Source organism: Pterocles gutturalis, unplaced genomic scaffold, assembly GCF_000699245.1.
Source record: "Pterocles gutturalis isolate BGI_N339 unplaced genomic scaffold, ASM69924v1 scaffold50747, whole genome shotgun sequence".
Classification (NCBI taxonomy): domain Eukaryota; kingdom Metazoa; phylum Chordata; class Aves; order Pterocliformes; family Pteroclidae; genus Pterocles; species Pterocles gutturalis.
This window is the reverse complement of record NW_010109603.1, coordinates 13,285-26,994: the sequence shown is the minus strand read 5'-3', so window position 1 is coordinate 26,994 and position 13,710 is coordinate 13,285. Positions and strand designations below refer to the sequence as shown.

Sequence of the window (13,710 nt, the reverse complement as noted above, 5' to 3'; positions counted from 1 at the left end):
TCATCAGATGAAGGTGAAAATGGAAATAATAATGATACCTTAATTGGTCAGGTACCCTTAAAAGCTTATGAAAAATTGCTGTCATCACACATGCTGAAAAGAAGCAGAAGACTTTTAAATAATTTACAACAGCTTGTGATCTGTTCTGCTGCTCATTTTTGCTAGTAGGGCTCACCTGTGTGATACATAAGGGGTGACACGACCAAGGAAAAGGTCTTAAGTTTTAAGGATCTTCACCCTTAATAACTTGCAATGGTGAGTGGAGGCCACCAGGTAGCAAGATCCAAGCACGTGTTAGGATGGTGGGATTATGCAGTTGAAGCTGTCAGTGCTCCGATGCCAACCTGAGTTCATTCACATGTCTTGGGCAAGTAAGTCAGCAGCAGGCAGGCAGAGCACTGGGTGGTGGTTTGAGAACTGTTAGCTGGAGTCACCGTGGCAGTGAAAGCATATGAAAAGACCTGCTGCTCCTCCTCCTACAGAAATGAGATAGGAGCGTGATTATTTCCAGGAACTGGTGACTACGGCTGCTATCGTAAAGATAATCATAGCTGATATTCCAGGGTGAAAACAGTCACTACACCAATCCCTCATGTATAAAAGCACTGCAAAGATGTTAATGTTTATACAGTCTCAGAAGAGTACCTGCGGCCATACACACCTAGGTAGATAGATCTGGTTCCTGTGGAAGTTTTCAGCCCTTTTATGTCTTCCTTCTGAAGAAATTGGTATTGCTTGCTGGGGGAGGTAGGATATTGGACTAGAGAAACTAGTCCTTTGGTGCAGTTTGTCACACTTTCTGATTCTAGAAAAGCCTAAGCATTAGATCCTGAAATAATTTAAAACTTGGGACACTGTACAGACTATCCAGGTTTTTGGAGCATTTTCCTGTAACAGGGTGACATATTTACGTAATATGAACATCTTTGAAAGAGAACAAGGCTACACTAGGGCAAGTGATACAGGCATAAAGGGAACTGAAGCATCCTTCTCACCTGGTGCAGACAGTGACAATTTTCCAGGCACTGAAGGCAGAATCCTATTGACTATTGCTCTTCTAGGCAGTCTGGGAGCTTGTGGCTCTCAGCTCTAGTGGGAGTATTGGGTAGTTATGAGCTTCTGGTGATTTGCATTGTTGCTAAAGGCTCTAGGGCCCAATATGGCAGTTTAAATCAAAAGTATATTTTCCTCCCTTTTATCTCTGTCTTCATGTCTGCGTCTCTCAGTAGTGAAGATTTGCTCAGGTCATGCAGAATCGAGCTCTTTAATCCATTGCCCTCGTGTTAACTTTTGACGTCATGTCCCTATTGGGCTGCTGCCAGGAGCAGCCTTTTGGTAATCCCAGCTGCAACCATTATTTGTGCCAGCCCTTTTCTCTGGGGAATAATGGAAGGGAGCAACAAGGCACGTAAGTGTGCTGCGTGAAGAAACAGATGCTGTTTTGCTCCTGCTCAGGTCCCTAGTGCCTGCTTTGGATTCCATTGTGTTTAAATACAAATACAATAGTTAACAACTTTGTTCCATGCATTGTCCTCTTGAAGTGACCACATAAAGGGATTGGACAGGTGGAGAGGTAATTCCATCTTTTGCTGAGCTGATTGGTGCAGTTTGTTCTGTCTTCTAAATGTTGGGTAACTCCCTAGCAGCAGAAACCTATCGCTTGTAAGTAATAACAGTTTAAATCTTGGTATGCTGTCACTCCCCTCAGCCCATCCTCAGTTCCCTTGGCGCTGGTGGTAGTGCCTAAGGTGTGCTCTTCCAGCATAGCTGATAGTTGGACTTCAGCTTGTAGAAGATGGTGTAGCGTCTCCTGCATGCTTTTGTTAAATAATGGTTAAAGCTCTGCCTGGCCTTGTAGTTAATGCAACTGTTGCTCCTGCCAGTATTAGCTAAACAGAGGGAGCTCTACCACTTAGGTTACAGCAGCAACAAACCTACCCCGGTCATGTATCCTGCCCTTCCCCCTGAGGATCCCCTGTTGGCTAGATCACGGCTCCCTGGAATAACTTGACTCCATGTACTGAGCTTTTGCAAGTAGGGTGCTGCAAAGTCATGCCCACCCATGAGGGTTCAGACTGGCAAACCCCAGCCCCAGCTCTTCTGTGTGGACAGAATGCTTCCCTAGCCTAAGCCAGAGGCAGCAAGGTATACTTATAACTTGATTTCAGACATAAAGAACTGTGACTGTCATTTAAAATACATGGTGACTGGAAGTTCAAGGGAAACGGTGCCTCTTCACACTTTGTTTTGCCCTCTGCACAAGTTGGCTGCTATGGGTGAGATTTCTCAAGGTGCTCAGCACCAATTAGTTCTAAGTGGCTAATTCAGTAACACTTTTAGTTGAACAGACTCAAGGGGTGTGCGGGGGAGAATATTCTCAGCTGAGGTGTGTTGATGATGGCACTGTTCTTTTTCTCTTCTTCCCTACCCTCAACCCACTCCTAATGAAGACACACAGAGCACTATGTCACTGGCATCCTGGTTCAGGTGGAATGAGCCCCCAAATCGCATTTCCCAGAGGAACCCCACAGAAATGGTGGTTGAGACGCTAATGATGGAACTGAGCTGGCAGACCAAGCAGGCAGAGAAGCAGCAGCGAGAGCGAGAGAATGAGTATCGCAAGATCAAGACTGGGGTGGACTACGGCTGGCTGGTCAGCTATCCAAAGCAGAGCTATGATATCAGCCCAGGAGAACGGCTGCAGCTAGAGGATATGTGCACCAAAATACATCCTTCCTACTGTGGGCCTGTCATACTCAGGTACAGTAAAAGATTTGATGATACAGACCTTTCCTTTCCTCCTCTCCTCTTTATGACATGTGAGGAGGGAATGAGAGTTGTTAGGACTAACACAACAAAAACTTGGCATCCTGTATTATAAGTCATGTTGCGACAGTGTCTTTGTTGGAGAAGAGAAATCTAATGTTTTAAGTCAGTATAACATGGTGTCATTTCCTCTAAAAGCTGCTAAATGCCATTTCCCTCTGTGACTGGGTTGAGTACTTAATGTTCCTGAGCACCCACACAAGTTTTATCTTGCCTGATAAACAGTGTTTCAGTATTGTGATGGCTTTTGCTTCTCTTTATAATCACAGAATAACTGGGCTTTAAAGAGATCTCTGGAGGTATGTGCTTCAATCTCCTACTCAGAGTAGGGCCAACTTCAAAGTTAGGTCAGGTCGCTCAGGGCCTTGTCCTGTCCATTGCTGAGTATCTGTCTCTGAGATTCCACAGCCTCTGAACAACCTGCTTTGGTGTTACACACTCCCATTGGAGCATGCCTTCCTTGATTTAAGTTGTGCAGCAGGTCTGTCGAGGCACTTGTCCCCAGTGTCCAGACTACCCAAAAGGTGCTATCGTGTTTTTCAGCCTGTGAGCTGGGTATTCCCAAAGAAAGGAGAGATCGTGTGCTTGTCCCTCCCTGCCCTCCCTCCACACCCTTGATATGGAGTGGGATGCAGGTAGGGCATGCAGTTGGCTTGAACAGCTAGGTGGTGCTTCTGCCTTCTGCAGTGTAGATGCAGACACAGGCTCTTGCACTTGCTGTTGAGCCTTCCAAGCGCTAGACATAGGATTGCTGCTTGCCAGCTGAGTAACCTGTGAGAATGCCTTCAGAAATAAATCTCAGCCTGCTGTAGCATCCAAACTGGAAGGGAGGGAGGTGACTCTTCCTTTGGGGGCGGGGGGATGCTCTTCTAAGTTAAACCATCTCATTTAGCACAGTGCAGGTGAGGAGTAGTGACTCCTAAATCCACCTTAGCCAAAGCAAAGTTGTGAAATAGGCCTTTATAACCCACTTCCCCTGTTCCAACATGTTCATCAGTTGGGATTAGAAAGAAGACAGTTCTGGCAAGCCATATACCATGGGGTGCTCACTACCCTGCAGTCCCTCACTGCATATGCCGGCACCTGTTTTCCCTTGAACAAATGAATCTACAGCTTTTCAACTACAACCAAAAGAGGGCTGGAAATAGCTGGTCCTCTGTCTCACAGTGTGGGCAGCCAGAAAGGTGCCAAAGCTACCTCTCTAGCTCCCATCTTGCCTGGGGCTGAACCTTGGAAACAAGCTGGCACAGGGCTTTGGCTTTTGCAAAGGTTGCCCTGGTGTCAGAATCAGAGATTCAGTGTCCGAGTTCTCGCCAGTGAAAGTTTGCTGGGAACAGCACCCGCCTTATATTTGTATAACTCCAAGCTATGCTGTAAACAAGCCACTAAAAATCCCTTGGGGTTAAGAGTTATTTTCACTATCCCCAGGGCCACTGAGCAAGGCCTGTCTGGCAAACAGGTTATTTCCATGAGAGCAGCCGTCAGTCGCTGGAGTTGGGAGGCCTCAAGGTTTATCATCTCCTTCAGGAAAGAGTATTAAGCTGAGCCATATGCAACTTTCTGTTGCTCTGTTTTTTGTTCGTTTGTTTTGTTGTTGTGGTTTTGTTTTGTTTTGTTTTTGTTTTTTTTAAACTGAGATCATGCAAGATGCAGGATTTCAGTGCAGCTTGTTGTGGCTGTTCACTGTTGTTCAGGATTCAGCATACTGTTGACAGTACATAAACATACTCAGCAACATTGGTGGGCTTTATGTGGGCATAACTGAAAGAGGATAAAACCATCCTCATAAAAATCCTCTTATAAATTGCTGTTATAGGTTGTCATAAATTGTATTACAGTATGATTCAAGAAGTGGCATGTTTTCATTTGTTCCATACTATGCAGTTTGCGTGGTTAGCAGAGCCACATTAAGAAAATGAGGCTTGCACAACCTTTGTTGGTTCCATTGCATGATTGAGAAGGGAATGTTATAGCCACAAAAATGGCAGAACTGGATTGGGTCAAAGGTCTGTCTGATCTGCTGCGTAATCTGTATGTGAGAGAGTGGCCCATAGCATCAGTGTAAGGAAAAAAAGAAAAAGGCAAGCAAATACAACAGTACGGACAATTACAGTATCTTGTATATAGCCTCCAACTTACAGTGCCTTGTAACGGAGACTTTTGGAGCCAGAAGTGGTCCTTCTGTCCATAACTATGTGGCTTTTTCTTTCAGTAGTTTGTTTAGGTTGTGGGGTTTTGCTTTTCTTTTTTGAACTCATGTAAACTTTTAGCATTTGTGGCACCCCATGGCAGAGTTCCATATCTGAACTACAACTCTGCTGTAGAAAACTGTATTTTGCTTGTCTATAACATGTACTAGTTTTGTTTGATAATCCATTCTTCTTGTGTTGGAAATGTGAACAGCTGACCCCTCTTCTTTTTCACCTTCTAACCGAGGGCCCTGTGGTTCAGAAATACTCATTACCAATATGGAATGAAAAAGAATGGGGCTTGCCATGCTAGGAGCTGCAAATGTACAGGAGAAAGCATAAGCATGCAATCCAACTAAAAGACAGACAAAATTGGATAAATTCTCCTCTCAGAAAGTGAGATAACATGGAAATTTTAATAACTTCCCCAAAATTGCACAAGATTAGTATAATAGGAATTCAACTGAAATCTTCACATTTCCAGTGAAGTACTTCAATTATAAAATCATTGCACTGCTGATGTTTCCTTTTGAATACCCTGTGACTTTCTAGTATGTAGTAACTTTTAGAAAAAACTTCCACCAAAAAAACCTACTTCTATGAGCTTCCATTTGGAAACTCAAATGCAGAGCATGTACCTTACTGAAGCCCTGACTTCTGTCTGAAATATTAAGCTTGATCCTTCTCCTTCCATCTTAGACATCTGAAGAGCTGAAGTCCTTTTTGATGTACTTGACAAGCATGTAATACTTAAATAACAGATGTAGCATGCATCTTGCAGGACTGCAGTTTGTTTTGTTTGTGTCATGGAAGGTCTCCTTCTTTGTGAGATTCTAAGCCAGAACAAAATATTTTTGCATGAGTTGTCAGAGATGTCACTTTATTCTCCAAAGGTCTAAATGATTATCCAAATTGTCCTCTTCTGTGGCTACAGTCACATCTGCTGAGAGGTGAAGTTTCTATACATTTGTTTCTTTAGATGTGGAGGAGGCTGGAAATGAGCACTTCTTAAATGGAAGTGGAGTTTTTTTGCAGATCTAGTTTGCCTATTTTGGAAAAGCTGTATTTTGGGTCAATAGGAACTTTTCTTTGAGTCTCTTGAAATTCTGGAAGGATTTGAGTCCACTGCAAATACCGTCACTTCTTCCATCAATATCCAGAGACTCTGATTCACCTTACACAAATAAAGCTATTGTGTTTAGGTGTAACTTAGCTTTAGATTACTGGGTTGGAGATCATTGACTATATTTAAAATTAAATCCTGAAGCCATGTGAGGGAACTGATAGTGAGTTTGGTGAAGCCCTTCACACCTAACTGCCATGGTTAAACTGAATGAGTAACTAGTAATTTGCTAATACAGAACACTAGATTTTTGCCATCTTTATTCAGAGCGTTGGCTCTAATCAGAGATAGTCATGGTCTGTTTAATTTCTTTCAGTTTCTGCAAAAGTGTAACAGTTGTTTTCTGTCCTCCTTTGTCCAGAGAGAAACAAAGGAAAAGCCCTGATATGGAAATGTAAACCCACATTTTTGTGATCTGAGATGTTATTAATACCACAGGCTCAGAATTGTAATTTTCTAAGGACTGAGTATAATAGAAGTGGAGTTCCTAGTATGTAAGACAAATGCCTAAAACCATAAATGGATTTTTTACAATTATGAGCTTAAGTCTGAGGTGATGTGACATGGCTGTTGCAGTTAGTGTGAATCCCATAGTCCTTTGGGAGTCAAGTAGCCTTCTCTAGCAAAGCTGTTCACAGCTTTATACTTTAACCAGAATTCTTGCTCAAAATACAGATTCAGGAGTCAGCAACTAATCATTAGGACTGAGCACCCCACATTTTCTTCGAATGACTAAATCTACTTAGAGCTCCCAGTTCAGACAGGCACTCAGGAATACACTGAACTATAACCATATTGTTTAAGTCCACAGACTTTCGTGGGATTTAACAGGTCTTTAAAGTTCAGGCTGTACTTAGGAAACCTACTGAACTGGGGACCTACAGAATAACATAGGCAGGTGACAGTGCTTTAAAAAAAAGCAGTGCCAGTATGACCCAAGCGCAGCCAGATTTGTAAAATTTAATGGCCATATGAGGAAACAGAAGTGTCACAATTTAAAGAACAGATTTATTTGAACAGTGATTAAAACACAGCCTGGACTGAGGAATGTGCTCATCCCTATGTGTGCATATACATGCTCCCCAGGCTTCTGTGCTGGTTCAAGGTGCGTTTTGTTAATCAAGAACATCTAAGAATGCGTGTCTTGCACAACATGGTGCAGGTTAGCTACCAGTAGTATCGTAACTTGTTTCACAAATAAGATAGATAGGTATACTTTTCTGTTTAGTAAGGAAACCTTGTTGAGGGACTCCTAGATATGGTTGTGCAGTTGCCTAGTTTGAAACCATTCCATGCAAAAAATGTAAGTTAACCTGTGCTAGAAGATACGTGAGCCTTGTGCAATTTTGTGTGCTTAATTCCACTGAGCAGCTTTGTGTGGAGTTTGTTTCCCAGGATACAAGCCCATATTCCTTGATTGCAGTGGTTTTGCTGTTTTCGTATGTTGGTTGTCTTGTGCAGAGAGCAGACTGCTGGATCACCCAGCACATTAACTGGCTTTCATTGATAACCGGGGAAGACGGCTTCAATTATGTGTAAGATGGCTACAGCAAACATCATCTATTTTCTGACACGTTGACTGTTTTAGCTAGACCTCAGTCCTGATAACCTGTCCATCCTTTCTGCTGAGAAGTATTTGTGGCATTCATAACTTTTAGACTTCATGCATGGGCTGTCCCTTACACAAACATGCTGGTACTGAAATTAGGTGGGCATGAATAAAGTGGTGAATTTAATTCATCCTACTGGGGGAGGGGAAAGGGCCCCCTTTCCCTTCTCCATCTGAATGAGAGTTGCTTTTCTTTTGGTGACTGGCAGACAGTCTGTTGGATTGCTTTCTCTTTGTTTCTTACACCTGCTCAAATCCATATGAAGTGGTTTTTGTGTTGGTCCTGAAAACTCAGAGGTAAATCTTAACAGCAAAAGCAGAGTTCACAAAACAATTCTTATTGCCCTAACTAAAGAGAGTGCAAACAGGCAGATAGCTATGAAGGAGGAAAGTTACACTGATTTTAGAAAACTATTTCAGCTAGATTGGTTGGGAGTGTTATTAGCAACACGGCATTAGCATTAGAGCTCTGTGCTCAGGGAGTAAATTTGCTGTCATACCACCCATTTTCCCTCTTGGTCCCAGAGCCAGTCACTGGTCCAGTAGTAGCCCGACACATGCTGCTACCAGTTCTGGAGCCACAACCCATCAGTATGACACACGGCCTCTAAGAGTGGAGGCAGTGAAGAGGCCTTTTGGGTGCACAATTGCCAATACAAAAGAAGAGGATGTACTGATAGATATATATAATATGACAGCATCTGGCTTTAAAATACACATGGAGACAAAATAATGGAATGACTCATTCAATTCACCTCTGCAATAAAAGTCCTTGCAAGGTGCAATAATAATAATAATGTTGCAAAGACTTTGGTTTCGATGGACTCATCTGTCTATGCTTCTGACTACGATAAAGTAAAAAGTGTATTTGTTATGAAAACTGTATTTTTAGCTCTTTGTCAATGCAACTGAAGTGCCTCCTCAGAAGGCAGAAAAGATGTTTGCAATATACAGCAAATCTCTTGTTACCGCTGCTACATGCTAACCCCCAGTAAGACCTAGTCTCTTACTCTGACAGGCTCTGCACAATTCAGTTTAGCATCGCTGTGTAAGTACGTATGTACCAGCATGAACTACAGTGCCTCAGAGGCTTTTTGCACCCAAATGTTCAACTTTGAGAGGTTTTTTCTTGGGGCGGGGGGTGGATGGGTGCAGGAGGGAGATTAGGAATTCATCCAAAGCAACTGAAATGGTTAAAGAACATCTTGGTGACTTTGGTAGGTTTTGTGTCAAACTCCTTGAGCCTGACTCCGAAAGGGACTGGTGCTACTGGTGATACTGAGTTCCCTCAGCATGCAATACTGGTGTCTCCACAGCTGTACAGGCAGCTGCCAGTACTTGCTGTGAGAGAAGCACGCTGAAATACCTGGGATACAGCATGATGTTAAGATGTATCTCCAATACCAGGCCTCCACAGTAAGAGTCAAAAGGCATAAATGTACAAAGAGTCTTTTTTGTTTGTTTATCTCTGCTTTTCTTTCTGTCCTTATTATCTGAGGTACCCTTTGGTACACCATTAAGCAGTGCAATTCCATAATGCACTAAACTGCTTGTTACATTCCTAGGGCTTATAAAAAAATCCAAGAGGTAAGATCTTATTCCATCAGCTTCTGCTGTATTAGGCTTATTTAAATGCAAGCCTACTGTTTTCCATCCTTGTTCAGTTCCATTAGAAAAAAAACATCAAAATGCTTACAGACCTTACACACTTTAGCTTCCATTAAGTACAAATACGTGGATTTTAGTGAAGTAGTAGTTTAGCTCTGTGTCTGCTTGCAGATATATTTTTATGTTAAGAACTGAATATTTATTGGAAGAGTAGCCATTGTACCATCTGTCATAAATGCATACTACTACAGAACAACTAGAATATCTATGTGACCAGAGTGTGAGCCTTGGGAGTGGATCCCAGGGAACCAAATCGGCCAACAAAGTGTCCGAAATGGTAGGTTCTCTTCTTGGCCCAGCCAGTGACCCACTCAGTGACTAAACAGGTAATTCTTCACTTCCCTGGTATTAAGCTAGCTTAATAAATATAAAAAAAAAAACAACATTTTGAGCTCTTTGCTGAGAAGGCACTGGATAATTCATGGCTGGCTAATGAGATACAGCATCGTGCAGCCAATCAAGGTGTTACCATCTAAGCCAGTCCACTATCTTACACAAATCCATAGAAAGATGAAAAACCACCTCACTGAAATTTGAATACTGAGAGACTACCAAACATATAACAAATAGCAGTTTCACAGGATTTTTGTTTGTCTAGTGGCCATTGGGTAATGCTATGGGGAACGAGACTTGGAAACAAGGGAAGCCTAGTGGGACTTCCCCTGGTTTATCCTCAGCTTCTGGTAAGCAGCAGTTCAGGGACTACTTGAGCAAGGATTTGCATTTGGACAATCACAATCAGCAGTGATGGGGACATTTTCCACAAACTTGTCTAATGACTTTGTTTCTTAAGCTATTGATAGCACTGTAGTTCTGTTTTAATAGGCATTGTGTGAAAAGAGCACTTCCGTCTGTTTCAAACATGCCACCTTCTGGCTTTGTTTCATGTTCCCTATTATTTCTTGTGCTTACGAGAAATGGTTATTCACTGCTTCCTTACATTCTCTGGCTTGCTTGTGATTTTAGAGACCTTGAGCATATCTTCATGGCCCCTCCCTGTTGTTGTTCCCTTCAGTCCAGGGAGTCCCATTTCGCAGGAGAGTGCAAGTTCCAAGCCTAGCACAGTGACTTGGCAGCAATCTGTAAAATTTTATGTTTTTAATCAAAGCTGTGCCTTGACTGTGCTTTCAGATTCCGCCAACTCATTGCTGAATATGAACCAGAAGTGCAAGAAGTATCCCGGCTCTTCCGCTCTGTCCTGCAGGAAGCTGCTGAGAAGATCAAAGAGGAGGAAGAGGCCAAGAAGCTTGCCAGGCAATGGAACACAAAGAACAAAACCAGCCTTTCCTTAACAACATTTAAATCTCGGTCCAGGATTTCCCCGTTCATCAGTGACATCAAGACCATCTCTGAGGATGTGGAACGGGGCACCCAGCCCACCAGGAGGGTTTGGAGCATGCCAGAATTTCGGAATGCCAAGGATTACTGACTCTATACTGAATAAGGTTTTTAGACAGTGATCTTTCAAAATCCCAGTTAACCCTTTTTTAGCTCTGTTTCTTCTTTGTTCCACATGTCTCTTCCTGCCTGTCTCTTGGAAGCTGTGTCCATAGTAACTGCTGCTGATGCCCGCAGTGTGTGACACAATTTATTACCAAATGTGCTAGCCTTTCCTTTAATTTAGTAGCTATTCAGTAACCTGAAGGGCAAGGCTCACTTACTAGCTCATTTTTATTACTGCTTTCTTGTGGAAAAATGAATTAGTTTTGTGATGTCTGTCTTCTCCCCTTCCCCCCCAGCCTAGATGTAGTTATCTGTAAAAGCTTTTGGCCCAAGCTAGTGAGAGCTGGTGGCTGGACCAATCTTGCTGAAAGTGAGTCAGCCAGTTACATGAGTAAGGCTTGCAGGATCAGGCCTGTGAGTTAAGCAAGTATCTGATTTGGAACTGAACTTCCTTTTCCAACTAACAACCTTCCTCAGTGCTATAAGAAACTTCAGAGGTAACCTCAGCGCTCCTCTTGATCAGCTTTTTGCTGACAATTCACAATCCAAACTGAGTAGAAACAGACCCAAGCTTTTTGAGATGAAAGACCAATATTATTACACAGCAACCAGTTCATGCATGCTCAGGTTTCTTGGGTATTTTCTCTTTTGTGCAGGCAGAACCCCCTGAACCTTGCACCTGCAGAGTAGATATGTAACAAAGAAAGGTAACAACCTGCTGTGTATATATACAGGCGGATACACCAGTGCTGTGGCAAATGCTGTTCTTGGTCCTCAGTGTTCTGTGTTGCTGAGGTAAGTGCTGCACTCCACATCCCAGTAATAAGTTAGTGGGCTGAAATTAATGTTTATGGCCATGCCTCAAAGAGTACTAAAGCATAGTATCAACATACAGAGAAGGGTGAATGGAATCGGCATTACTCTACAGGGCTCTTTGTACAGCTGCAGTAGTTGAGATCATTTTAACAAGCTGCTGCTGTGAGTGACTGAAGGGCTCTAGTAGATGAAGGTTTGTTCCCTCAGTCTTCTCTCATGAGTGCTCAGAAGAGACCTTTCCAGTATCACAGGCTGTTGTCCAGTGAGTTGATACTATTACAAAAGAATCTTCAGCGCAAACTAAGTAGCTTGTAGGCCAGCATGGTTCTGCTGACACCTTGAAGAAACAGGAAGATGCTGCTGAGGAAAAGCTACTAGGGCCCTAACTCTGTAAGGAGAGCTCTCACCAGCAAAGGAAAGAGAATGGCATGCTGTGAAAGTCAGGGGTCCTGTAGAGAAGCCAAGGGCTAGGATACTTTGTGGTGACCAATGGGAGATGGGGAAGGAAGAGAGGGATTTCCCTGTATGACTGCCTTCTGGGGAATCATCCCAGTGGGGTATAGCCTCCTAGAGGACCCAGTAGCTTTGTTGTTGTTTCGTCCGTTTCCGACTCTTTTCCCTGGGGATCGTTGCAGCAGCATGTGGGAACTACAGCCAAGATAAAACCCTCTGAAGCTGTGCCAACTCTGGGAAGAATTCCAGTACGTGAAATCTATCCTGTGGTAGAAATGTACAGCTTCTTCCAGAGATGGGGGAAGCAGCATAAAAAAGATCAAGATCAAACCCTTTAGAGCTCTCCAAGACTGTGGGATTCTGGCTCTTCCTCTCTCCCCTCTGGGCTATCTAAGATTGAAGACAAGGCTTTCTTACTAGCACCAGGCTCTGGTTTCTAGTCCCTTGGTAAACACTGCTGCCAGCAACCCTCCTAGGAACAGAAAGCAGAAGCTCAGTTTTAATGAAAAACTCAGGGTTTCCAAATACAGCATCCAGTTTGGGACAGGCCATTTCAACTCTGGGTCAATGAGGAAAAGTTTAAAGCCTTCCGACAATAAGCTTGGTGTTTTTCAGCTGTATGTCCTTGTGAAGTAACGCACTTGTGTTATAGGTAGTTGTGACTGAGTGGTGAAGGCAATGGACTAGAAATCCATTGGGGTTTCCCTGCACAGGTTTGAATCCTGCCAACTAGGGGGCACAGTTGTCCCCTCTTGAGCCACAAAAATGGTCAGAGGGCTGGAGCACCTCCCCTATGAGGACAGGCTGAGAGAATTGGGGTTGTTCAGCCTGGAGAAGAGAAGGCTCTGGAGAGATCTTATAGCAGGCTGCCAGTACTTAAAGGGGGCTACAGGGGAGATGGGGAGGGACTCTTGATCAGGGAGTGTAGCGATAGGATGAGGGGTAACAGTTATAAGCTGAAAGAGGGCAGATTTAGATTAGATATTAGGAAGAAATTTTTCACTGTAAGGGTGGTGAGACACTGGAACAGGTTGCCCAGAGAAGCTGTGGATGCCCCATCCCTGGAGGTGTTCAAGACCAGGCTGGATGAGGCTTTGAACAACCTGGTCTAGTGGGAGGTGTCCCTGCCCATGGCAGGGGGGTTGGAACTGGATGATCTTGGAATGGTTAGTGTTGGAAAGGACCTCAATGATTCTACGATTCTATATGAAGTAAAAACAAAGGCTTGACATATTTTGCATAGCCTTAGCTGTCTAGAAGATTCAGGATCTCTAGCAAGAGATCACCACAATTTGCAGAAAAATTATTGTTTGGAAAAAAGTTAACCATATTTTTTTACATATTTGCAAGCCACTGTATGGTACTGAAGTCTGAGAGGAGTTAATGAATTTTATGCTACATCTGTAGTAATTTTATGTGCACTCACGTTCTATTTGACACCATCAGTATTGACTGTATTGATGCAATATTTGATGGAATGCTGGGAGAGATGGGACATTCTGACATACTGACATAAAGCTCTTTGTTACAGTACAGTCTCTGTAATGTGCTCACTCTTTCTTAAGGAGAACCAGGAGTAACTA

At 43.2% G+C, this 13,710-nt stretch overlaps 1 protein-coding gene across 1 annotated transcript; it reads left to right on the top strand.

Moving 5' to 3' along the window:
• The first annotated feature begins 2,451 nt into the window (after positions 1 to 2,451).
• RD3 (retinal degeneration 3) lies at positions 2,452 to 10,844 on the top strand. Its single transcript, XM_010073026.1, has 2 exons — positions 2,452 to 2,760; positions 10,547 to 10,844. Exons 1-2 carry the CDS (start codon positions 2,465 to 2,467, stop codon positions 10,842 to 10,844), a joined length of 594 nt encoding a protein of 197 aa, XP_010071328.1. The 5' UTR covers positions 2,452 to 2,464.
• The last annotated feature ends 2,866 nt before the right edge of the window (positions 10,845 to 13,710 follow it).

Bases quoted from the DNA above. Each gene is read 5' to 3' on its own strand.
- RD3 (XM_010073026.1), top strand. From the start codon at position 2,465: ATGTCACTGGCATCCTGGTTCAGGTGGAATGAGCCCCCAAATCGCATT. The intron at 2,761-10,546 runs GTACAGTAAAAG...CTGTGCTTTCAG, and splicing joins TGTGGGCCTGTCATACTCAG to ATTCCGCCAACTCATTGCTG.